General features: G+C 44.8%; 1 protein-coding gene across 2 annotated transcripts in view; it reads right to left on the reverse strand.

Moving 5' to 3' along the window:
• The window catches only part of CUX1 (cut like homeobox 1), a 364,039-nt gene that overhangs the window by 7,275 nt on the left and 329,207 nt on the right, over positions 1 to 27,557 (reverse strand). For both annotated transcript variants that reach the window (XM_060259668.1, XM_060259667.1), the window contains exons 15-19: positions 7,952 to 8,088; positions 6,668 to 6,728; positions 5,283 to 5,395; positions 3,598 to 3,714; positions 1,120 to 1,203 (exon numbers count right to left, since the gene is read on the reverse strand). In XM_060259668.1, the coding sequence (XP_060115651.1) occupies positions 1,120 to 1,203; positions 3,598 to 3,714; positions 5,283 to 5,395; positions 6,668 to 6,728; positions 7,952 to 8,088 (512 nt within the window). The remainder of the gene's footprint in view (positions 1 to 1,119; positions 1,204 to 3,597; positions 3,715 to 5,282; positions 5,396 to 6,667; positions 6,729 to 7,951; positions 8,089 to 27,557) is intronic.

Below are 27,557 nucleotides of genomic sequence, written 5' to 3' on the forward strand. Positions count from 1 at the left end.
TAATAGCTTATTACCTGCCTTTTATTAACACATGAGCAAACATTTAAATAATTCACTCCATTACCTAAACAGCATGGCAAATGCCTTTCTCAGATCCTGAATATGCATTAGTTAATATGCACTTTAATTAAGAAAAGCTGCCATTCATTAGAAGGAATTTCCTCTCCCTTTAAAAATATCCTATAACTGGATCACTCTACAACCAAGATATAGCTGAAAATAATTAAGAACATAAGCCATGTTGAATCAGGCCAATGGCCCGTCCAGTCCAACACTCTGTGTGACACAGTGGCCCAAAAACCGCATGTGCCATCAGAAGGTCCATCAGTGGGGCCAGAACACTAGAAGCCCTCCCACTGTGCCCCCCTGCAAGCACCAAACTGAGAATTGTCATGTCATGAGTTCCTAGGCCTCAGTAATCCAAACCTGTCAGCTGGAGCCCAGACCAACCAACTTTGACCCCTATGGAATGGAAACCTATTGTCTGGAGGCCAGGTCTACTCCTACTGAGTCCAACAGTAGGTAGACCTGTTATCTGGAGTCCCAATACTGCCTCCCTTGTTCCCTATAGTGGGTAGACCTGTTGTCCACAGGCCAGGTGTACTGTCATTGAGTCCTATGGCTGGTAGGCTTGTTATCCACAAACCAGGTCCTTCGCTATTGAATCCTATGGCAGGTAGACCTGTTATCCAGTGGCCAGGTCTCCTGATTCCAACCCATGATTGGTGAATTCAGGTCAACTATTAATGAAACTGCTTTGCAGAATCTACCTGTCAGAATTTGAGGACAACAGATTGATAGCTGTGGTTGCCAGTATCGTTAGATGTAACATTTGAACCCAGGCACATTCCCCTCCCCTCCCCATCCCTTTGCCCCTGCCACGTGAATGGAGCGTGGGCCTATCAATGGCTCCTAGCCATGGCGACAAAATGGAAGGGCCGGAAGCCTCTGAACACCAGTGCCGGAAGGCAACATCAGGGGAAGGCCTCGGCCTCTATGTCCTGTTGCTGGCTCTCCAGAGTAACCGTGTGAGACAGGATGATGGGCTAGATGGACCACTGGTCTGATCCAGCAGGGCTCTTCTCATGTTACACTCTTAATGCTTCCAAGTTTCTATACCTTCCGGCTGAAGGAGGAGAAGGGATCCAGCCGCTCTTCGTACTGTGAGGAATAACGCATTTCTGTGTCATCGCTGCTTCCTCCCTAGAAAAGACCCCAGAAAGGGAAAGTCAAGGTGAGTTCATACATCTTTATGAAAATGGCCGTCATCGCAGTATCACAAACACATCGAGCACCTGGTTTGGGGCTATCATCTCACTTCAAAACGCAGTTATTTTCATATAAACATTTATTTAGCACATTTTGCCCTTCCTCCAAGGGCCTCAGAGGCATCATCGACATGGCTCTTTCCTCTATTATTTCCTTACAACAACTTGGTGAGGTAAAACAACTCGGTCAATCAGCAGCTGCTCTCTTGACCTTATTCAACTCACAGATCTGGCTAGAAAACAAGAACTTCCACATGGAGGAGAACAGTGCTCTCTCCTGGCCACAGGCGATCACAGCAGAACAACAGAACAAGAAAGGAACTCTTCCAAATGACAGGCCTTCAAAACATCAGCTCTTAATCCAGATAAGTACTCTTGGTCAGAGGTAAAACCAAACCCTGGCATAGGCTTATAGCCAGTTCTGGGTGGGGTTGTGCTATTCCTTAAGTGGAAAAATTCATAATTGTGTTTGTATGTATGTTTATGCCTGGATCCTACCCTGCAGCTTGGCAAACAGGTAGCAGAGGTATCCAGGGGTGCTCTTTCCAGATAGGTTGGCCTGCCAGCTACAGCTGCTCTTGGAAATGGCAGCTCTGGCCTTAGTGACACATAAATAAGTAATATCCAGGTCAGGCTACTGCAACACACAATACGTGGGGCTGCCCTTGAAGACGGCCCAGGGAAGTGCAGAATGCAGCTGCTAGAATTCTGACAGGAGTTCGCCACAGAGACTCTATGTCTCCAGTTTTACCTCAGCTGTACCAAACTACCAATCTGGGCTAAATTCACAGTTCCAGCATTGACCTTTAAAATTGGGTTGTCTGAGGGATCAACTATGACAATAGCCCACTGTGTAGGAACAACTGGCACTTTCTTTTTCTGGGAGTCTGAATTAAGTTGGTGGGCAAGTGAGGGATGGCCTTTTCAGGTGTGCCTCCCTAGCCTTAGTTACCTCATACCCCAGGAAGCCCACACTGCCAACTCACAGTGGGCCTTCTGAAGCCTGGGCTCTTCTTTTCTGTAGCTCTCTGCTTGTTCCCCAGAGCTTTTTGCCCAGAACTACACCAGTTTGATTCCCCACTCCTCCACTTGCAGCTGCTGGAATGGCCTTGGGTCAGCCATAGCTCTGGCAGAGGTTGTCCTTGAAAGGGCAGCTGCTGTGAGAGCCCTCTCAGCCCCACCCACCTCACGGGGTGTCTGTTGTGGGGGAGGGAGATAAAGGAGATTGTGAGCCGCTCTGAGACTCTGAGATTCGGAGTGGAGGGTGGGATATAAATCCAATAGCATCATCATCATATTCTAAGAACTACCCACTGTCCTTTGCCATCTCAGTCCATGATTGGGTAGGGGATGGAAGGAGTTGCTGTGTGCTGCAGAGGCATCAAGGGCAGCTGGATGCCCTTTGGCATGAGCAGTGATAGTCCTGGGCACAGGACTGGGTATAATGGATCTGCTGGGCAGTGGACTGAGCCATTCAAGAAGCCAGACAGGGCCTGACCTACACCAAGAAGGGGATGAGAACCTCAGATGCTCCAGTCTTTTAGTCTCTGTTGCTCAACTGAGCCAATTGGGGGTGGTTTTAGAGCTTGGGTCCTTCCTTCTGGACTCTCACAAAATGAATAAATCTCCCTCTCCCCCAATCTCACGCTTGGATCTCAGTATTCCAGGCCATGGCACCAGCACTAATGGAACCGGCTCTTTAAAAAAATGGCACCTCTGCACAGGGTTTTTTTTTTGGAGCAGGGACTCCTTTGCATATTAGGCCACACCCTTCTGATGTAGCCAATCCTCCTGGAGATTATAGTAGGCCCTGTACTAAGAGCCCCACAAGCTCTTGGAGGACTGGCTCCATCAGGGCTGTGTGGCCTAATATGCAAAGGAGTCCCTGTTAACAAAAAAAAAGTCCTGCCTCTGCACCAATGTTCCCTCTAAGCTGCAGAGTCTTGTGAGCAAAAATTCTACTTTGTGAGCTACTGGCATGGAAGTTGTGAGTTTCAGCATAAATTAGTGTGCTCTGGGGTCCTCCTTCCTTCCTGAGCGAAGCCAAAAATGTGTGAGCTGGAAGCTAAAAATCTGTGAGTTAGCTCACGCTAACTCAGCTTAAAGGGAACACTGCTCTGCACCATCCAACGTCGTTTACAAAAATGGACCCTTGCCCAAATCAGAAGCTGGGTGCCAGCTATCAGAAAGGCCATGTAAAAACAGCATCACTGCAACACGAGGAAGTGGAACAACTCCGCGGGTATTTGCTAGACCCTGGGCCACAGTGTGGGTCCTGCCAATCACCCTGTCTCCGATCTGGCCCTCCCAGGGATGCCTGGGTACTCACCCGGCCAGGGTAGCTCTGCAGGAACTTGATCTTTTCATACAGTTTGATGTTATCGGCTCTCAGGTTGTCCAGCTCACTCTGCAAGGCTTGCATCGTATGCTGCACTAGACGGTTCTCCTGCCGTAGAATGATAACAGTTTTAAAAGACTGAGGTCCTATCTGGAGGCTTTGCATATCAACACAGCCTGATGTAGTCTATGGCAACTTAAAAATAATAATAAAACTCTCACCAATTTCATACTAAGGCTTGTTCCGGGTGGGGAGCCCTTTTGCTCCTGGGGTTTCTCTCCTTTTTTGCACAAGTTGCCCCGGAGCTGCGAGTTGGTGCACCGCTATTCCACAGCAAGCGAGATCCTCTGACAAGCGGTTTCTGCTTGCTGCGGAAAAGCGGAGCACCAACTCGCAGCTCCGCAGCAGCTTCTGCGAAAATGGAGAGAAGCCCTGGGGGCAAAAGGGCTCTCTACCCGGTACAAGCCCTAGTGCGAAATTGGTCTCTTTTTTGCAGTTGGGTATCGCATCTGGAAAGAAAGAGGGAAGATAAACGACAAACATTTTTTGTGGAAACCCCCCCCTCCCCAAATCTGGAGGCTCAGGCTGAACTCAGGCCACCAGTCAAAGTAGAACACTGTGGGTTGCAAGAAACACAACAGTCCCACGTCAGTCCCCTGCCCCCCTTGTTTAACATCTCATTTCACTTATTCAGTGTTGTGACATTATAAAATCCTATGTTCCTTGCCAGCTGACAGGAAGGTTAGGAAACGCACAGTACAACAGCCCTGAGAAAGTTCTCCTTCGAAATTTTGGAAGGGATAATGGGGGTTAACTTGACGTAGGGCTGCTATTTTCAGCGGCAGCCAGCTGCCTTTTCCTTAACACTTCTAGTTCTACCCACAAAAGACCTGCTGGGCCTTTACGCACTCCTTTTTTCATTGCTTGTGTGCCCCTGTTGCTTCAAGCCCCTGGCATGTGTTTTGCTCCCTCTAGTGGTCGCTTCAATGTTATATCGCTGTATTTCTGGCATGCTTCCATCCACTTTAAATATGTGGGGAAATATTCTGGAGATAGAGATGTAATATTGAACCAACCACTACAGGGGCAAAGCTCATGAGGAGAAGAAAAAACAACAACCCTGAAGCAATATGGGTTCACAAGTGAGAAAAAGAAGATGGTGGAAAAGCTTGCTGTAGAGAAGTTCTCTTGTGCTCCTAACATAGGCTCCATAGCACCTAGCTATAAATTGGTAGGTGGTGGTCCAATGAACAGCAAATATCTTTTTCTTTTGGTATTTTTTATGTCTCTCTCTCTCTCTCTGTGTCTGCACCTGGAAGTCATGGTGACTTCTGGTGACTGACCCCTATTGGCGGCCTGGAGGATATTCAGAGAGGTGACTGAATAAAGCCTGCCCCTGCCCTCCCGACTGCTGATATTCCTTGGAGGTCTCCCATCCAAGTACTTGCCAGAGTTGTCTTTGCTTAGCTTCCGAGAACTGACTAGATTGGGCTTGCCCGGGCCATCCATGCCAGGGCTGCAAATATCTTTTTCACTGGACTTCCTTGAGCCCCACCACCTGAGAAGCCTGCCTTTATGCCACACTCAAAAGCCCACAGGGAATGGTACAAATCTCAGCATCCTGTGAGTCTAGACTCCTGCTGCCTGGAAGTCCCCTTTGTTCTGATAAAGCTTACCGCTTCCAGTTCATGGTTCCGGGCTCGGAAGCGTTCCCTCTGGCTGGAGATGATGGACAGGAGGGAGTCCATCTGGCCCTCTGGGATTTGGGTGCTTGGTGATGGGGGATAACCTAGGACAGAAATTGTGGGCAGTGAATTTCTGATAAGACAGGATCTTTTAAGCATTTGAGGAAATGAATATTTATGCTCCTTATAGGATATCTGAGCTCAACACCAGACATGCACATTAAATGTAGAAGCTTTTATTCCAACTTTAACTCAGAGTGGCTGGTTCAAAGGTTATTTCAGCTGATTGTTCGCAGCCAGTTATAGATCAATCTTCTTAATCCAAAACGAGTTTCTGTTCTACTCCAACCTCCTCACCACCACTGTGGACCCACTTGATGGTAGCAATCTGAAAAACCGTCCCGACTTTCACACCCAAGGATCTCTCAAGGGTGGCTTACAAGAACATTAATTTTTTTTTAAAAGCAGTTACTTTTGAAAGAAATGAAACAGTTTTTAAAATTAGGGCTTGTTTTAAAAATGAAGTGTAATATTAAAAAAACTAGTCCTGTTGGAGGACATCGACCTCCATGTCCAGGGCAGAGACTGTCGACAGGATAAGTAAGAGAACCGGACACTCTGCTAAAGGCAGGGCGGGGCGTGCAAGGGGACAAGGAAAGAAAAGAAATACTACTGGTTTGAGCAGGGGTGGTGGAGGGCTAGGTAGGTTTGCCAACCTCCAGGGGATGGTTGGGGATTTAAATAAAGAAAAAAAATTGATAATATTAGATAACCACAGAACCAGCGGTCATTTTGTAGAAAAATAGGTGGTGGAGCTCATCCAGGGATTGTTATGCAGCTGCACCTACTATTCAATGGAAAGAAGAAGAAGATATTGGATTTATATCCCGCCCTCCACTCCGAAGAGTCTCAGAGCGGCTCACAATCTCCTTTATCTTCCTCCCCCACAACAGACACCCTGTGAGGTGGGTGGGGCTGAGAGGGCTCTCACAGCAGCTGCCCTTTCAAGGACAACCTCTGCCAGAGCTATGGCTAACCCAAGGCCATTCCAGCAGCTGCAAGTGGAGGAGTGGGGAATCAAACCCGGTTCTCCCAGATAAGAGTCCGCACACTTAACCACTACACCAAACTGGAAAAGGAGGCGGAACTCTCAGAAGAAGGAGGTGGAACTCTCAGAAAGGTGCAAAAGCTGCGCTCCTGTGAGCTCCCACTGAATCTGAGGCCTGCACAGAACAAATGCCAAAATTTACTATAAAAATGCAAATCACTCTTCCAAAGGGCCCTGGACATTTTAATGGTCTTCTCAGGCCATCTCAGGCTCAGTACTGTCTAGGTGAACATCATAACAGACTCTCCCTGTGCCACTGGACTCTTACCATAGAAAAGGGCTGTTGCTTCTTTAATAGGGTCGGGAATCAGATTCTGAATGGCAGCACCCTTCAGAAAAGAAAAACGGACAAGGTGAATGCGGGAGACACAGGGCTGCTGCCAAAACTACTAGTTCTGTGTCGTCTCTGTGTGGAGCATTTTAAAAAGTGCGTTACAGTAAACCATCTGATGAAGAGAGCTGTGTTTCTCGAAAGCTTATGCTACAATAAAATTTGTTAGTCTTAAGAACATAAGAAAAGCCATGCTGGATCAGGCCAATGGCCCATCCAGTCCAACACTCTGTGTCACACAGTGGCCAAAAAAACTAGGTGCCATAAGGAGGTCCACCAGTGGGGCCAGGACACTAGAAGCCCTCCCACTGTTGCCCCCCCACACCAAGCACCAAGAATACAGAGCATCACTGCCCCAGACAGAGAGTTCCAACAATATACTGTGGCTAACTGCCACTGATGGACCTCTGCTCCATATGTTTATCCAATCTCCTCTTGAAGCTGTCTATGTTTGTAGCTGCCACCACCTCCTGTGGCAGTGAATTCCATGTGTGAATCACCCTTTGGGTGAAGTACTTCCTTAAAGGTGCTACTGGACTGTACCATTTTTCAGCAACAGACTAACATGGTTAACTCCTCTGGATCTATTACAGTAAGCCAGTTAGTGATTCTGGTCTCCTTCAGCTTTATTGCCCCATTCCTTGAATACACAATTTTTGTGTTGGCTGGACAGACATAAGGATTTGCTGACCCCTGGGTAATTCTTTCAGATCTCCAGGTTTCCCAGACTCCAATATGAGAAACTGTCCACCTGCAATCCAACCTTTCACTTGGCAATTGCAGGAGCTGGGGTGGGTGGGTGCTGGGAAGTGGAGTGTTGTGGACACTGTGATCACCCAGATGTGACATCACAGCCCATGATGGTCTTAGACTTCCCTCAGTCTCTATGGTCTTTAGGGGAAATTTCTAGAGTGTCATGGACACTGTGACATCACTTCCAGCTGGTCACCTGGAAGTAATGTCACAGCAAAATAACAGTCTCCTATTTTTTTCCCTCCTGCTGCTCAGTTGATTGTGTATAAGCAATGGAGAATGGGAGCATGCAAACTACATACAGGCACATGATATGCAAGCTACTTTTCTGAAGGTCAAAGGTGAAAGGTTGGACAGGCACGAGTTTGTTGGTCTACTAACCTTAGGCTCTATGAACTAATATGGCAGAGGCCCAAAGCCTCGTGCACCCTCCGGGTTACCTGGCTAGCATCTTTTCAAGTGACTCACCTCTGCATCCGGGCGGTGCATTGCAGAAAGAGACTGGATGGTGCTGAGGTCATGCTCAAGCTTTGCAATCAGCTCTTTCTGGTCAGTGACGGTGGAGACGGCTTCGGTGAACTGGATCTGCAGCTCAGCGCAGCGTCCTAGGGTGGGTGGTGGGAGGAGAAAAGCAAGGTGCATTTATAGGAGCGAGCAAGTATGGGAGGACAGTGGAGGACCTTTCGCCTTGGAGTGACAAGAAAATTACACATGTTCTTCTTAATGGAGACCCAGACATGGAGAGGGCAGAACTTTTAAAAAGAGCAAGAATAGGTACATTTGATAGATGTGACTTTGCTTTATAAAAATTATGTGATGGAAACTGGGCTTGAACCTCAGGCAGGAAACTCTTGTTCCTGAAGATCACTAAACAGACAGCACAAGGGACGGAAGGCAAAGCTGTGTGAAGCAGGGGCTCAATCCACACACTTTTTGGCCCTATGCAAGCAATTCTCTGGCACCTTCAGAGCAAAGAGTGCCAGTGTAGGAGTGGGAAGATCTTGATTCAGATTCCCACTTATGAAGCTCGCAGGGTCACTCAGCCTAACCTACCATAGAAGGGTGTTGTGATAAAACAGAAAGCCACACCCCCTTCATGATTAAAATAGAGATGCTCTTAAGAGAGAATCTGCCCCTCAGGGTGGCCCTGTGGTGCAGCCCTTGTGTTGAGTTCCAGGAAAATCCTAGGGTAAACCACCTGGGTTATTATGAACAAGCGTGCACAAAATATGCTTTAAACAAACGTCTGCATCTCCTCCCAGTTTGAATAAATGCAAAAAACGAATTCGCTAATAGGGCTGCAACAATTAATTGATTGCTAATTGAATAAAAACATTTTGGAAGACTAAAAAGGTGCTGCCCGGTTACTGAGGACGCAATTTTGTAAAAAAAAAAAAAATGAAATAAACTGTGGGTAGCCTATGCCCGTGAAAAGACCAATCCTAACTTACAAAAAGCAAGAATGTTCCAGAACTATAGATGTTAGTCCTGAACAGAAACAGAAGAGGTGGTTGTTTTAGGAAAGAGTTCACTCCCATTTCAGGGACCTTTAAAAAGGGAACTAACTGAACAAGGGGCAAAAATCTTTGCCCTCATCTGTGAGATGATGTGGAGTGAGCCTATCCCTTTTACTGCAGTAGCCATTTGAGATCCCAAATTCACATCAAAAGTCAATTTCATAGGTGATTATTGTTCTTTTGGAACAAACTGTGCACACCCCAAAGTATCCTCTTCATGCAAAATACAAATATCATGAAAACTGAGCCAAGCTGCAATAAACTAGGATTATAAATTGGCTGTACAGAACAGAACCACTAGGGGTCAATGTTCCAAAAGCAATAATGGCACTTCCCTTGCTAACCATTGGGTATAACCAACCCCGGCTTTCAAAACTGACACGCTCAAGGAACATTATCTGCTCTGATTTCCCAGCTGAGGAAATCATTAATGTTTGCCAGTGTACCCTGCAGGGTACAGAAGATTCTGTAAGCCATGCAGCCAGTTCAAGCAGACCATGGGCACAGGCTGTTGGACCTTGGCATAGCCTGTGATGCATTTTTGGTGACTGCACATTGCACAGGCAGATCAGTAGTTATGAAAAGTCTGACTTTCACGAACCACTTTCATCGACCACTGTGGCTTCTCAAGGAGATGGTTAGCAGAGCTTACAAGAAACGCTGTTGGAAAACCACCCACAGACAACCACCAAGATATGATCTTTTTGGAAGGCCTGCAAAACAGAGCTATTCTGCTGGGTTTTTGGTCAAGGCAGGGGGCGTCCTATTCCATCAGGTGTTCTTAGGGTTGCCAAGTCCAATTCAAGAAATATCTGGGGACTTTGGGGGTGGAGCCAGGAGACTTTGGGGGTGGAGCCAGGAGACATTAGGGGTGGAGCCAAGATCAAGGTTGTGACAAGCATAATTGAACTGCAAAGGGAGTTCTGGCCATCACATTTAAAGGGATGGCACACCTTTTCAATTCCTTCCTCCCATAGGAAATAATGAAGGATAGGGGCACCTTCTTTTGGGGCTCATAGAATTGGATTCCCTGGTTTAATCTTTTTGAAACTTGGGGGGTATTTTGGGGAGAGGCACTAGATGCTATACTGAAAATTTGGTGCCTCAACCCCAAAAAACAGCCCCCCCAGATACCCGTGGATCAATTCTCCATGATTTTCTATGGGAATAAATCTCCATAGGGAATAATAAGAGTTCCCAGCAGACATTTCCCTCCCCTCCCCCCGCTTTCTGACGACCCTGAAGCGGGGGGAGGGCCTCCAAACCGGGGGATCCCCTGCCCCCACCTGGGGATTGGCAACCCTAGCTGGTCTTGTGCTACGGTATCACCTCTGCTGTAATAAGAATTTCATTTTACTGTTTTAGACTCTCAGTGTATATAAAAGGTAAAGGTAGTCCCCTTGCAAGCACCAGTCATTTTTCGACTCTGGGTTGACGTCACATCATGACGTTTTCACGGCAGACATTTTACGGATCAAACTCAGGTTGTGAGCAGAGAGCTCGGACTGCAGTATTGCAGCTTTACCACTCTGCACCACGGGGCTGCTTTCTCAGTACATATAACATGTGCCAAACTGAGCCGCCATCAAACTGTATTGTTCAAACTGTATTGTTCATACTGATTTCATTTTTAATTGCGGTTTTATACTGTTCTTAGATTGTTGTTATCTGCCCTGAGCCCATTTTTGGGAGCGGACGGAACATAAATTACCCAAACAAACAACCTAAATAAATCTTATAATTTAGAAAAAAAATCTCTGCAAAATGTGGCACTATTTCTGGCCCTGATTAGATTTTTTGAAGTATTTTATGTTGTGAGGTACAGTGACACAGGGCTGTTGTGAGGATGAAATTAGAAGATGGAGGAAAGAACCATGTACAGCACCTTGCACTTCTTGGAGGAAGGGAAAATGTATTCAGATTTCTTCTCAGCCTGGGAGTGTCTGTGAATTCAGTGGTGGTATGGTTGTCAGCTCCAGGTTGGGAATTACCTGGAGATTTTGGGTGGAACCTGAGGAGGGTGGGGTTTGGGGAGGGGAGTAACTTAAATGGGGTATAATACCATCAAGTCCCACCTTTCAAAGCAGCCATTTTCTCTAGGTGAACTACTATCTATCACCTGAAGATCTAGGGTTGCCAACTTCCAGGTAGTATGGGGAAAACCAGGCACGACCGCTGTGCAATAATGTCCAAAAAATCTCACAAAATTCTTCAAAAATGCTATAAATATATTACAGCCATCAAATATTCACAAAACCACGACTTTAGCCCTTTGGGAAGGATAAGAATAAGAATATAGCCCTTGGGGAAGGATAAGAATGTAGCAGTTACAGATCTGGAAAGTGCGCAGTAGATATTTGTAAAGCTCCGAAAAAGCCTTTTATGGTGACAATGAGGCTTAAGATTTCTAGAAAAGCCCGTTCGTGTCTGTGAAATACTGGAAAATTTCTATGCACATCTGAGAATCCACAGACTGAGGTTTGCTAAATAGCATGCACCAAGGTCCGCTTTCATCATTTCTACATTTTGGGTAGGAGAGGTTGGATAAACACCAAAGAAAAAAGGAAGGAATTGGACGGCCGCGTGGCTGACCGTTTAAGGATGTTTAATTTATGGAAGGTTTATCCAACTCTTGTTCTCTTAGATATAAGAAATGTGTTTTTGTGAATATTTGATGGCTATATTTATAGCATTTTTGAAGAATTTTGTGAGCTTTCTTGGACCTTATTGCATGGTGGTTGTACCTGGTTTTCCCCATACCTATACCCGTGTGTCTCACTTTGGTTGCCAACTTCCAAACAGTTGCTGGAGATCTCCTGGGATTACAAATTATCATCAAGTAACAGAGATTGGTTCACCTGGAGAAAGTGGCCACTTTGGAAGGTGGACTCTATGGCATTGTACCGCATTAAAACCCTTCCCTCCCCAAACCCTGCTCTCCTTGGGTTCCATCATAAAAATCTCCAGGTATTTCCCAACCAAGAGCTGGCAGCCCTATGCAGATTGGTTGTAATAGTAGATCTCCAGCCATTACCTGGAGATTGACAACCTTGAGTCATACTATCCTACTTTAGGCTCCAGTCTAAGGCACTTCCTCCAATTTAAATGGCTCTTCTTGTCAGGGTGGGAGTCCCCTAAAGTTGGTGAAAGGCTTCAAACTTTACTTCATGGAATGGTATGATACAGGTCAATATATCTAACATCTGATTTCTTTTCCTCTCAGTGGATCTGGTCCAAACTCTTTTTCCACAGCCTTCTAATGAATACCCGCTTTATTGGTCTGCTTTCTAAGAAAAATAAAGGCTGGTGTTATAAATTAACTAACTTCATTTATACCACCATAATGAAGGGAAAGTAAGTAGCTAACATTGCTATCCTTCCATTTATCCTAACAACAACACTGTGAGGTAAATTAGTCTGAGAGGGTATTGTGTTGACAGGCCCAAGATCACCCACCAAGCTCAATTGGAAGAATGGGGATACAAACCCGGATCTCCCAGGTCTGAACCTGACACCCAAACAGCTACACCATGCTGCCTCTTAATCCAAGATGCACAAAAGGAAGGGCAAGACTGTAGAGTGGCTCAAAAGAAAAGGAGCCAGTCACAGCTATAGTCCAAGCTATGCAGGTCCTCCTCTTACCATCATCTGGGTAGGCGATCCTTGGGGAATCTTCTGTATACTGGCCACCCTCAATTTTGAGGAAGGATGAGTGGGATACAAGTCAGTGTTGTTTGTTTCATAGAATCATAGAGTTGGAATGGACCTCCAAGGTCTAGTCCACCCCCCTGCACAATGCAGGGAATTCACAAATATCTTCCTTCACACACATCCCCAGTGACCCCTGCTCCATGCCCAGAGGCTAGAGGGCCATCTGACAGCAATGAAGATCCTGTGAATTTAGGGGGATGTATTTGTGAGTTTCCTGCATTGCGCAGGGGGGTGGACTATATGACCCTGGAGGTCCCTTTAATCTCTATGATAAAAACCTCCAGGATCTCTTGCCAAACTGGCCTGGAGAAAAATTGCTGTCTGACCCCAAAGTGTCAATCAGCATTTCATTTGTATGCAGCTTGAGTTGCTCCCAGGGTAAAAGCGAAGTCTTAACATACTACATAAGGAAATAACCAGGCAACGTCACCATGGCGACAGGCAGCCCCAAGGAAAGGGCCTAGTCTGCCTTCCCCAGTCTGGTCTTGCTGCCTTTTCCTCAACAGGGAGGGATGATGCGATGCTCTCCAGTATGGCCAGCATGGTGTACAGAGGTTAGAGTCTAAGACTAGAATCTTCTGGGAGACCCAGGTTTGAATCCCCAGATTTGCCATGGAAGCTCTCTGGGTGACCTGGGACAAGTCACTCTATCCACATTGTAACCTCCCTCACTGGATGGTTGTGAGGATAAAATGGAAAAGGAAGAGAATGAAATTGTAAAACTCCTTTGCTGCCCCCCCCCCCTCATTAGAGAGAAAAGTGGGGTGTAAATAAATAAGAATCTGTTTCTGCAACAGGTTGGGCACTGAGACTGAGAACAGCCTCCCACTAGAGTTCGCAGTCTCCCATTGGGGGTGGGGTTTCCCCAGTTTCAGGGCCCCCAACCCACTGACCCCAAAGAGCTCTGTTGCACCTGATGTAGCCGGCAGAAGTGACATAATCACACGGGGCATGCCGCATGGGGGACACTCTAGCAATTTGGGTAAAAGCTTTATGGCACCATAGCCTGTCAAAACATTCCCCCATCGGGATCCAGGTGAGACCTGGCAACCCTACCTGCCACACACCTCAAGGGTGTTGTGTGATATAATGCTAGAATCTGGGTTTGAGGCCGGGGGGGGGGGTAGAAAACTGAACTGTGGAGATAGCCAAATTATTACAGCAAGGCACCTTCGTCCTCCATGAATTAATCTATCACCCTTTTAAATGCTGCCTCAACATCCCACAGCGCTGAATTCCACAAATGAAAAAAGTGCTTCATTAGGCCTGCCTTTAATCTGTCCTCAAATTCTAGTATTACTGAGGAAAGAAAAAGTTCTCTTCCCTTCCCATTGTTGTGTAATTTTACCAATTGCCACCATAGCCCCTCCTCCATTATGTTTTAAAGAGATGGAATGAGTGACTTTATAATGCGATGAAATCTACTGGTGCCACTCTTAGATATCATATGTTCAACACTAATCTGGAAATTAAATATGATTTCTGATTAGGGTTGCCAGGTCTGTGTTGAAAAATATCTGAAGGCTTTGGAAGTGGAGCTGGGAGGGGGCGGGGTTTGGGGAGGGGCCTCAGCATGGTACACTGCCATGGAGTCCACCCTTCAAAGCAGCCATTTTCTAGCGGGAAGCTGATCTCTGCCAGTTGGGAGATCAGCTGTAAAAGATGTCCATGTCCCACCTGGAGGTTGGCAACCGTATTCTCTGATACTTTTGGTTTCTGCAAGTCAAGGGTGGGAGAAGCTGCAGAAGGTGAGTGAGCAGCAGAGCTCATGTACTTCTGGAAAGTTCTGCTCCCTCACGAAGTGAGCATGGAGAAGCAAAATGCCTGATTAAGCCCTCAGAACAGCAGTGGCAAGTTGGATGATGGGCTGAGCTGTGGACAGTCCTGACTCCCACCTCTCATTCACTCTTCCTCCACCCCCAATTGCTGGAGGAAGACAACTCCAAAGATGGTTGCAATTCTGCTAATCTTTGGAGTTGCTGTAGAATAGTGGTTATAAAAAGCAGCAGCTGTGAACTAGGTGGCCATCTTGGCTCAGTTACTTTTTCTCAGCTGTATCCATCTTTGGTAAGGAACAAGAACCAGACTATCTTATGGGGTTGTATGGATGACAATAGCACACAAGAAGCATTCAGAGCTTTTAGGAACTCCTTCAACTTAAGAGATGTGCGGTGGGAAATTTTCCGAAACAGAAAACATTTCCAGTGCTATTATTCATTGGTTCACAAAATTAAATTCAAAGGTTTAAAGGCTTACACCAAGACACTATTAGGTATTTTTATAATTGTAATTTATGTTTTTCAGGGGATTTTTATCTGAGACACTACTTGTATTGTAGGGGGTGGGGGGAAGGATTTAGAACCAAAAATTCATATTGTCATCCAAATAAAAATTCAAGTTAAGGATTCACTGGATTGGGCTGAGCAGATCAATTCACAACCAAAGCAAAACATTCTTATTTATATGTCCCCTGTCATATGGTGGAATGGCTATCATAATCACAAATCATGACATGGAATTAACTAGTGCTCCAGAGACCTCCATGGATGAAAGTTAAATTCTGTTGAAACAGATGAATGCGCTACTCACAGCGTATATAAAATTAGTGCTTCCAGCACCTCTGATTTTTTTAAATCTTAAAGGTTAAAAAAACAACGGAAAGTTCATGCTACAGTCGTCAAATGTTTACAACTATTAGTCCAATCAAAACAATTCCTACATAAAACTTTGTATTTGTTGGAGTATATAACTGAAACCACCCTTACCTGGGTAGCCCAGCCTTGCCCGATCTTGTCAGATCTCGGAAGCTAAGCAGGGTTGGCCCTGGCTAGTATTTGGATTGGAGACCTCAAAGGAATATCAGGGGCGTAACGCAGAGGCAGGCAATAGCAAACCACCTCTGAAATGTCTCGTCTTAAAAACAAGTCTAAATCACCACCTAGTGGTTCAGAATGCTAAAAAAGCTAGAACTTCTGGCTACCAGATATTAGGATCTTCTAGCTATACTACACACAATGCCATAATTATAATTATCACTTAACCACACTTGAAGGGAAACATTAGAAAAAATAACAAGCATTTGTTGCTACCGGGTCATAAAGTTAACATGGGACACTTCTAAAATTTTGTTTACGAGATCGAAGTCAAAATAAAATATACTGAATTAGATCAGACTCTAAGGACACAGGATAACCTTCTGGAAAGTCCGCACTGCTCTTCCATGCGTAGATGCAGCACACCAGATGCCGGAGACAAGAAAAAGGGGCAGATAGGGGGACATGGGCATGCGCTGCCATGCCTTGCCTGTGGGCCTCCTAGAGGGGCCTCAGTGGCTCTTTCAAAACTTCCATTCAAACATAATGAAATAAAGGAAAAGAGGCTTCAAAAGGGAAAGCAGGGATAGGAGCGAGAAGAGAAATAGCCTCCGTTCTCAGAACAGGATTCTGGGGATGCAGGGACTGTGTTCTCAGCTAGAGAATCTCCTGGAATGGTTTGGCATCTCTAGGCTCTTGCTGTCTGAAGACAGCTGCCGTGTTGTATGTTGTTGGGCTGTTCCCAGCCAGGCAAATTCTTGTGTTCCTCTCCTGAACGCTCTAGAAATTACGAATTTTGTATTATTCAGAGGATGACAGGTTACAAAAGTTTAGGCTTCCCAGGTTATCAAAACGTTTGCTGCTTTTGGAGTCCAGGCGGGCCCAGAACAAAGACAACCCCACGCATTCGTGTGTTTGTATAAAAGATATTTACTTCAATTATCACACCTAGGGTGCTAGTGAATAATAATACATCAGGTGAGTTTCCGTACAGTGATATTGCTTCTTCGTATCATAGAGGGTCTGTTGTAGAGTGCCGAGAACAAACATTGCATGGCTAAAACAAGACAGAAGGAAACGCCACCTCTGCAAACAGAGAGAAGGAGCTTCCCCCTCTCTGCCACTGCCAGCCATATAAAAAACTTTTCTTTAATAAACTTTTGAACAAGAAATAAAATGTTACAAAGGATGAAAAAGCACAGCAACACAACGTAGGCTTCTCAAAGCTACTTGTACGAAAAAAAATGACACTTTCTTTTTGGTCAATTGGATCTTTGTGAGGATACTCCTTTAAAATCGGTGATTGTGAATATAACAAACGAGCTCTAAAAACATCTAAGACTTAGTGCGTTACAGGAAAATAATAATAATATAATATATATTTATATATATATAAAATACTGCTAAAAATGTTGGACACCACAAATACACTGGGGTAAAATGGAGCTTATTTTTTTTTTTTAAAGAAAAATGTTCTCAGGAAAAAAATACACCTTTTTTTTTTGTTTCTCGAGTTTTGTGCTGTGTTAGTAGTCAGGGCAAGTCCAAAGGTTAGCCCGATATAATGGCAAGTAGTTATTGCACAAATGCAAACGAACAATTAATTTTTTTTAAAAAAAAGTAAATTTCTTACAAACGCAACCTGCCAGGAAGATTTCCCACACAAGCAACACTGAGATGGACGGGAGCCGCACACAGGCACAGTTGTGTGTTGTGGGGCTTCCTACCAATTTCAACAGGGGTTGTGCAGAGGAACTTCTTGGTGGGTTGTGCTCTTCAATTTTTTTTTAAAAAAAAAAGAGAAAAAAGGGAACATGAAGGAAGCAAACAAAAACGTTAGTCGCCATTTACTTTGGATTTTAACGTCCAAATTCACAAACGTGATGTTCTTGGAGCGTTTCTTTCTCTTTTTTTTCAGAGTGCGGAACACACAGTGCCCCTTTGGCTGGGAAAAGAGCGGGCAGAAAACGGCTTTTCGACATCAGAAATGCATAGACTATTTGCAGAAAACAACAATAATAATAATATGAAAACAGTCTTTACCCAAGTTCTCTCTTGCAATTTTAAAGTAGATCCTCCTCCTTACCTGTCCCCACACCCCGGTTCAAATTATCCCAGAAAAATGAAAAATAAAACGATATTGGGGGGAGGGGGCAGATATGTGGTTGGTTTTTCTGCTCTGGAACACTGGGCACATGGCCCAGGGGGACTCGTTACCCTTCAGAAACAAGCAAAAATTTTTAGGCAAACATTCCTGTTTGATTCTCATGGATTCAGTCAGACTTGCATGGCAGAAGCCCCTGTGGATGAAACTCAAAGTCTTGAAGCAGGCTGTTCCCAGCAGGCAATGTGAAAGCCTGTGACTGACTTGTGGGGAGAGATGTTCCCCTACAAGCATCTAAGCATCCTGGACGTTCCTAACCACTGGGGTCCAAACCCTCCACTCTGCACAGATATGGCACTGTTTAAAGCAATTTTTCCACTTTTCTTTTTGCATAAGCTATCACCTGTTTCTGATAGTTTTATCTCACTACACAGTGTTTCCCCACTGTAAACACTCAACCGCCCCTTATTGTGAGGAATGTCTCTTGTCTGTTTCTGTTTAATAAAAATGGTTCCACCTTCCAAAGGCTCATCATTCCTGATATGCAGAGAACAAAAAGGTTCCTCGGAGAGATGTTCGGCCCTGAGAACCAGTTTCGCCATGAACTAAGGTGGGACGGCCAGCATGTTCCAGGTCCACCGTTAACGGACAGCAAACTGTCAGTTACTTGATTAAATGGTGGATCTAATGACATCCCTTCTGGCCAATGAGAAGCCTCGCTGTGGAACAAAGAGCCTCCACTAAGAGGGGAGGAGTCATGGGGCCCACATTTTTACTGTCACCATAGAGGGGCATTTGGATTTCCTGCCTCATATACTAAAATAACTCTAATTGCCCTCTGCATTGTCCTTGGCTAAATCCTGGTGTTTCTTCCAAGGGCTCAGAGACTGTGGTGTCAATATCCCACAGCCCCCCCCCCCTCCAATGGGTTGAAACACAAAGACCTTGCAAACTGACTGGTTATGCAGATTGTTTCAAAAGCTTTTGAAGCGGGCAACCGTTTTACTGTTCTGTTTTGGGAACGCTAGCCCAACGAAGGTCAGATCAAGCATCTGTATGCCATCAAAAAAACCAGGTCCTGGGAAACAGTGATGCAAAAATCCAATAAAATGGGAGTTTCAGCCAGCCCCAGCTACGGGGGAGGGTTGCGTAAAGCCGTTTTATGGGTTGCTAATAGCACACAGGGCTTTTGCCTAGCCAGTGGAGACAAAGTGCAAAATGTTGTGTTTCTTCTCGACTTTTAAGGAAAACTAGTGTGAGGCATCACTCAGAGCAAGCGCCACGTGTGTTTTATGCTTTCAAACCACCCACAGATGTTGTCATGCAACAGGCATTTTTCAGAGAACGTAACCAGGAAAAAGGCCATACAATTTTAATTAGAAGAAAACAAAACCCACAGGTTAAAGAGGAACCATGCAGGAAACTGGACAAATCACACATCCCTTCCCAGTTCGAACTAGTGTTGAGATCGCAGTGCACTTTGGGTAAGGGGCAAATGCTTCTTCATGGACCCAATCCACAGGCTCAAGGAGGCTTAAGGTACTTCATTTTTCTTTTCTGTTTGTCTCCTGCATTTTACACCCCTCCCCCCCCTTGCATTTGGGCCCTTCCAAACTCTCAAGGCAGACTCTCTGGAAATAAAACCATTTTATACACATTTTCAAAGAATACACAATAGGCAATGGAACGATATTGGTCTTGACCAACCAGCCTGGTGTGTGCCAAGCCACACAACCAACTATTTGGTGCAACTTTCCACAGTCAATGCACCTAACTACGTATGCCTAAAGGGGACTTACAGAACAGTCGTGTGTGCGTGTCTTTGCAGTCTTATTCAGGAAGCTCTAGAAAGCACTTGGGGGAAAAATAATCTCCATTACAAACAAGAGAGGATCAAATTTTGTGCAAGTTTTTATCATGAAGCAAAGAGAGAGACAGGTGATGGAGTCGATTAAATGCATCGCAGACTAGTGCCGCTGACGGTAACTGAAGAGACGTGAGCAGAAGCCTCCTGTTTGTTTTCAAACAGACCCAGTTAGACTGGAACGAACTTATTGCAAGTCTCCGATCCAAGAGACCAAGAAGTAGAAATGGATGCTTCTGTGCTCATTAACGCCTGCAGACAACGTTAGCTAAAGAGAACTACCTTTTTGGAGGGTGTTCAAACCAGCAAGGTTTTAAGGGGCAATTTGCACAATCATATTAATTCAGTGGCAGTGGCATCTACCCTGGCTAACTTGGTTGTGCTAAAAGAAAGCTATTGGGGGCAGAACTTCTGAAACATGTGGCAGCAGTCCCAAAAATGGAGGAAAAGTTATTAAATTAGGGATTGGTGAATGGCCACCTCAGCTTGATGGTATCTGGCTTTCATTCACTAATGTGTAGATTTAGAGAGCACCCACAGTCATGAAGGCAAGGCAATGGGTGGACACCGATAACTGCAAGTGGGACCCGAACTAGGGCGCATAGGCAAGTGCATGCAACCATGTGGCAAGGCATGCAGAAGGGGTTGTCAGTACAGCCCTGCCATATGGTGAGGAGAATCTTACCACACTTGTGCACCGGATCACATATTGGAGGATATAGGAATGACGAAATCCTCCTTAGAAGGTGACGCAGATAACCATGTGATATGTATTCCCTTGGAAAATGGGTTGTCCTTATCTACCCAATATTGCAAGTGAAGGAAAAAATTCCAAAATCCTACAACTAAAAGAAGCCACAAGTAAACCCATTAGATGGCCAGAATCCTCCCAACTTATTACCATTAATTTTAAGGCTCAATATAGACTAATCCTTCCATTTTTTTTCCCTATTGCACAGAGACTTCAAATGCTTTCCACCATTACGAGCTCCCAACAAACTCAGATACCTATTTTTGGGTCTCATCAATGTGACGCAACTGGGTGAATCTGTAGTGGAGTTTTTAAAACACACGCATATCCTGTGACCTTATCCCTCTGACATATACCAAAATTTAGGCCGCTTGTGCTTTAACAGACTATTCCCTTGGAAACAGCGAGGAAAGGCTTCCACCACCTTCCAACCAGAGAAAACTCAACAGCCAAGTTTGTAAAGACCCCAACATCCAAGTCTGTTGCAATGTGTAGAATAATCACTTCAGACAAAGGCAAACAAAAAAGTTTCTTCGTCTAAAGACTCCTGACATCTAAAATAAAGACCTGCGCCTCTGAGATGGATCAAAAACAGAGCAGCAAGAACAATCAATGCAGATGATGTGTTGGATGATATAAAATCTATTGTGGACAGACCAAATTGATCTGCTTAGCTCAGCACTGCCTACTATAGATGGCAACAGCTCTGCAGGTTCTTGAGCAGAGAAAGATCCTTTTCTGTACCTGTGATCTAAGGTTCTTGATTTGGCAATGCCAGGGATTAAATCAGGGGCTTTCTGCATACAACGCAGGCACTCTACTGGTAAGACTTGACGCCTTCTGTCTTCCACTAAACTTTCCTACTGGAGTATGTACGGGATGGACAATTCAGCAGACTCAGATATTCAGAAGCATATGAAGCTAATTAAATTACGTATGGCGGGGTGGCCAACGGTAGCTCTCCAGATGTTTTTTGCCTACAACTCCCATCAGCCCCAGCCATTGGCTATGCTGGCTGCGGCTAATGGGAGTTATAGGCAAAAAACATCTGGAGAGCTACCATTGGCCACCCCTGACATATGAGTTTCTTTTTGCAAGTGGGGGGGGGAATAATTCAATCCCCCAACAGTAGTATACCAATAAAAACAATTTTCATTTACAAATTAATTTAAAGGTGGGCTGGCAATAGACCCTACTACCTCTATATTCCTGCTCCACTGAGCATGGTCTGACACCTTCTTCCAAGTTAAGTGGTTCTTCTGGTGGGGGGAAGAGCCTTGGAGAATGGCTGGATCCACCCCAAGATCCTTTTCACTTATGTGTTATCTTAGTTCCAAGAAAACCAACGGTTCAAGTCAAGCATCACATTTTGTCATTTGTCAACTCAGGTTGGGAATGCATGCACACGTGTACCCTGAATAACTTACTGGCAGGGAGCCTGGTGTGTTAAGGGATAACAGGATTGGGGGTGATCTGGAGATAAAAAAAGATGGCAGCCCTGCACACACTGAAGTATGCAGTGGTCCCACTGTAACAAACGTCCATGATTCCTAGACATATAAGAAGGGGGTTTTCAGCTTTAACTAACTACAAACATTCAAGGCTTTCTAGCAAAATCTAGATCAGTGGCTACTTGGTTAACACTGAAGTTAAAAATTGATATATCTGAAGAAGGGAGACCTATAGCATTAGCAACGAAGTTTAGCAGTGTTCTGGCCGCTGTTTCAAAATACAAACTTTAAGCAGTGCACAATGTAACCATGAATCTTATTGGCTGATGAATTAGAAAAGGTAAATTCTGATCACTCCTTGTATAAAGAAAAGCCTCACCCCTTTTGGTGGACGTTTCAAGTCCAGCGTGCTATCTTAATCAGATATTAAAAACAAAGCAGTAAAGTTCTCCCTTTCAGCAAGTGATAACTCCTGTACTAAATTATGATCTCACTAAAAGAAATCTAATTTTGAGTTTCTGATAAAACAGAAATGATTCATGGCAATGGGTGGAGCTGCAGAACTGCACAGTTACCACGCTAACAATGGCAAAAATCCAACAGTGCCCTAAAGATTAAGTGGTGACTTGTGGGAAAAATGTCTGCAAGCTCTGAGCTATTTTGTCAGATGTAGGCATGGATGAAAACTGATGTTACTGCCATCCGTTTCCTAGTCTACAAATGCCATTACAAATTATGTCCAGCTTGTCTTTTGGCTGTTTGGGTACAAGCTAGAGACTCTGGAAACCACCAAACGGATTCAGTCATTCTCCCAGGCCGATCTGGTCAAGGGACCTTATTGGTTGTGAGGGTATGTCGATATCCCCTACTGCTTGGCAAGCCATTGCTTAAAAGCTTTGCAAAACCTTCCAACCATTGATGATCCTTCTATAAGGATGAACAGAAAATGTGGGAGAGGGTAACTGTGCATGCTTGGGCTTAATGAGGGTGAGTCTGACTGAAGGACAAAGGGTAAGATTTGGGACTGGCTGTGCTCATTTCAGTTTCAAAGGAAACTGCCATACGTGAAATTGTTTTAAATGGGTAACAAAGTTTGAATTTGGCAAGGCTTTTGGGCAAGTTGTTGGGGCCAAAGAATACAATTAATTTTTGTCCTTTCAGAGGTGGAGTGAATCTATGCAACCAAAATTTATTACCTTTAGCTTGAGGAAGCCAACTCTGCTGTAAACAGACACATTATTGCCTTGAAAATATCAGAAATGTGTATAGACCCAACCTGGAGCCCCAGGTGTGCAAGTGCAAACACATGGAAATCTTCCAATATGGAATTTCCTCTCCCTCTTTTACTGAAGCACTTCTGCTCATGAGAGCCTTATAATTCTGCTTTTGTAATACAGTGGTGATATCTAAATAACTCAGGACTTGAAATCTATCAGAGCTCTGAGAACTGCAGGAGAGCATTATGAGTTCTTAAAAGCTGTTTAAAACCTATTTAATGGATTTCACCTATGAATTGTATCACTTTACCAATTACCACATGCCATGAGTAATAATTTCTCTGACACTTAAGCATGGGACTTTATGATGTGAAGGACCAAATTCAGGAAAATGCTTTAATGTGTCGGTTATTGGGCTCAGGGAAGGCACTCAACCTACTCTTCAAATGTCAGCCGTGTGTTTGGCTTGAAAACCGCCACCACCCAATCCACTTCACAATGCATCTTGGGGACGCAGTAACTCTCAACCTGAACACACAATGAACTACGGTAGGTTTCTTTTTTTTGCTTATAACAAAACACAAACATGGATTTATTCTACTCAAATTGAAAACCTTGGAGGGAAAAAATGCATTCACTTTGAATTTTAACAACATTATTTACTAAATTAAATAGCTCTAAAAATATGAGATTATGTTTACTTCTTTGTATTCTCAAACACTGCATATTCCCAAACTACCCTTAGGATCCTCTCCTGGGGATTTCCATCGCTTCTGATGCCCGGCAATGTGGCTGCCCCATTTTTATTCTCCATTACCACCAGATGGGGGGTAGGGGTAACATTCCCACAACTGACTGCAATGTGGAGCTGGGAATGCAAAAGATCCAATGAAAGAATTTGCTCAGAGGCTAACACATACTTGCTTGTGGCCCTTCCAGAAAGCCAAAGCCAGACTTATACGATCAAAGTTAAAAACACCACTACCACCAATTTAATTATTGCTTTGTACGTTGCTTAGGAAGCATCTGATGCTACCTCAGGCTGCTGGAGCCCGGTTAATGGTATTTAACAAGACTGGCCAAGAAGAAAACACCCAGGTCCAAAAATACATCCGTTAGCTCAACGCTGGGAATGACAGTGTGCACCTAATGTCAAGGTTGTGGCCAAGAGCTGAGAGTAAGCTGCACAACCCTGTATGCACAAGCAAGATTCTTCCACTATCAGTAACTGGGTCTGCAGACCTTCTCCAACCATAATCCCCGTTTCTCAGCTACCTAAAAGTCACTTCTTTGCTAGGAATGCAAGGTATGGGAAATGGAAGCATTTGGAATTCTTTGAGGGTTGCAGCATACTAGTAGACAGCATGCATTAAAAAAAACCAGGTGTGGCATGGTGGTTTAGAGTGCTGGGCTGGGATCTGCATTCAGAGCTCTATACTGCCATAACGCTGAACTTAGACCAGTCACGCTCCCTCTCAGCTTAACTGAACTCACAGGGTTGATATGAGGATTTAAAAAAAAAAAAAGAACCATTTATGCTGCCCTGAGGTCTCTAGAGGAAGGGTAGGATAAAAATATTCTAGATAATTCTTGCTCTCCTAGCCTTTGGGGCCTAATCTAGTTTGATTTAACGTTAAAAACTTGCCTTTCCTACTGGGCATTATGGCGAGTGACTTGGGTTCTCCCCATCTGTTCTTTGTATTCTCTTTCAGAAGCCTTTGAAAAAGGAGAGTTCTTCTTAAATACAAGATTGATGGCATAAATATGCAAGGCTTCCTGACAGCACAGAATGCAGAATCATTATTATTATTAATTCAAGGAAATCTACCTAACACGTAGGCTTTAAGACAAAAATTAAAGAACCGCAGTTACGTCTTTTGAGAGTCAGCTCAGCCCAGAACCACAGGCTGGCTTTCGCTTTAAGGTGTATGTGTGGCAGTTAAGAGGGTCAAGATTCCTGCTATTCTTCCCTGAAGTATTTTATCGGCTACACATGGATGGATTTACCTAAAGTTTTTCAAAAGCCAGAATCTCTTTGCCCACAACCACACCACACCCGCTTAGTCTAAAATTTGGTTTTTCACAGCCGCTAATTACTGCCTCCTCTCAGATGGCAGCGTTCTGACATGGTGCGATACGAGAGGGACAGCTCCAACCTGATAATTAACTACAATTTATGCCTGGCCAAGTAGCAGAAAGAATATCTTTAACCAAGAATCGTACGCAGAAACAGCCTTCTATGAAGGCTTCTCCTGCCTGAGCGGCCACTTCTGCAAGGCCTTCTGGAAATGGCCAGCCTAGATCTGCACTGCAACCTGGGTAGTGTCCTCCATTTGGGGTCAAAAGTTTGGGCGTTGCACTGGAAAACCCAGTAGCAAAATAGCGCCCGCTTGCCCACAACGTTCCATGGGATGCCCACGCAGACACGGTGAGGAACACTGTCCTTGTCAAGCACACGGTTTAAAACGGGCAAGCAGTGCTGATCTTCCAGGCTACGACATTTCCCCCAGAGATTAATTTATTTAAAATTAGCAAGAGAGCCTGAAACAAAATAAGGGGAGGCGGGCAGCAATGTAAGTTTGCCCTGAGTGAACTGCCCTCCGCTGCAAAGGGATAAGGGCTGCAATCCCCACACACTTAAAATTTAGGACTAAGCACCTTAAACTCAATGGGACTTTTCCCAAAATGTTGTAGAGGAACACGAAGAACCTCATGAACAGAGCTTGAGGACTTACAACAGCTGCTTTAGCTAACCAAGAATGATGCAGATCAACCAGATGGGAGTCGTGAATTCAGAAGCCAGCGTTAGTACAAATCAACTTCATGTCTTACGTCTGTTCTCCTGCTTCGCTGGATTGCCTGTGTTCAGATAACACAGCCAGCCGGGGTTTGGCTCAAGTCACCAGAATGTCTGAACGCTGACTCAAGCGTAGTAGTTTTGGAACGCTTTTCCTAAGCAGTCGCCCCTTGCAAAAGGGACACAGATTGTTGAGCTTGCTGTTTAAACTGTGAAGTGAAGCTGCGCAGGACAGCTGTCATTTAATCAAATCTCTTGTCACATTTTGAGATGAATGGATAGTGCAGGCAGTTGTGTAAATAAAGAGAATAGAAAGGTCCTGAAAAGGAGAGAGCTCAGCAAAACTTGAAAGGGACTAGGTCTGGAACAACAAACCTCTCCAACTTTTGGTCCTCGGGAGACCCTTTGTGCATCGGTTCCTCTACTGAAGATCTGCTGCATGTCTGCCAAGGAAAACTTGCACGCTGCGGAGGATTTGAGGCCGTAGTTAAAGGTGTCACATGGGATACAGGTCAAGCCTATGGGATCTCACCGCCAACCTGTGCAAACTAGAATCGCGAATCGTAGGAGGCAGCCAACTCTTTGGCAAAGGAGCTCCTTCCAGGGAAGCTTGCGACAGAAAACCAGAGAAGTGCCACTACAGCATAACAAGTCGGACTGTCAGTTTCTCTCGCCCAAATGACTTGCAACGGCTCACCAGGCAGAAAAAGCACCTTTCCCCTGTAACCGGACATGTCTTTAGCTAGAAGCACCAGGGACTGAATCATGGATGCAGAGTTGGGGCTCCTTTCATGAAGGTATTTTGTTTACATATTACTGTTAAATACCAATTGCTGGCTCCATCTACAGCTTTCAAGGGATGGCACACAAGCTGATAACATGGGATACAGAAGGAAAAAAGGGTGGGGAAGGACACGAATGATAGACATTCAAGATAACAGCTCCTCACTAGCCAAGTGGGCTGGCCACTGCAGTGACAATTATGGGCAGAGAATCCCAGGCAGACTGATGCGGGGGGGGAAGGGGGCTGTCATCCTTCTACATAGACCAGGGATTTTAGGATTCTTTGAACCTGATTCTACAAAGCCAACCCTTCTATGTCAAGCACATAACCAGAAGTGGTTTACTCCAGACATACAACTCCAGGGGAACCCTTCATTAACTCCTAGCTACACTGATGTGATATGGTCAAGAACATCACCTATTCAAATGCACCTCTTCCAGACTGAAGCTCCGGCATTAGGTTGGACATCCATGAAACCCCACGTATCCAACCAACATGACGACTCAAAAGCCTGGGCAACCTTTAACCGAGCAAAACGTCACCAGTTCAGAACACTTAAGTCGCTGTCTCATTCAAGGCACAGAAAAAGCCAGCCTTCGATGGAGAAACGCTGGCCTGCCTGAGGTTAACTCCTCTACACTAATCCCAGCCTTTTGCTTCAAACAAAGAAATTAACAAAATCACTAAATGCCCAAACACTCTGAAATTCAAGAGCTCTCCATATGGATTTGTAGATGTTGGCAGAGTGGCATTTAAAAAAATATATTCAGAATTATATCCTAATTCTGTGAATCGTTGTGTAGGAGCTATCAAGCCTTGCTCCTAGAGGGAAGGCTTCAGGATATGTTTGGCAGCCTACCCAGAGAAGGGGGGTAGGAGAAAAAAATTCTGAATATGCGGTTTGTGTGATATGCTCCACATGAACTGATTCCCCCACTCCTCCAACTTATTGTTTGTTTTTCAAGGCACTTCAATATTGCTTATCCAGATAGGTAGCAGAACCCCAAATGCTGAGCGAGGGGTCTGCCCTATTTATCACACTAGTGACAAACCTCAGAGAATTAT

This window comes from Heteronotia binoei, chromosome 18 (assembly GCF_032191835.1).
Source record: "Heteronotia binoei isolate CCM8104 ecotype False Entrance Well chromosome 18, APGP_CSIRO_Hbin_v1, whole genome shotgun sequence".
NCBI classification, from domain to species: Eukaryota; Metazoa; Chordata; class Lepidosauria; order Squamata; family Gekkonidae; genus Heteronotia; species Heteronotia binoei.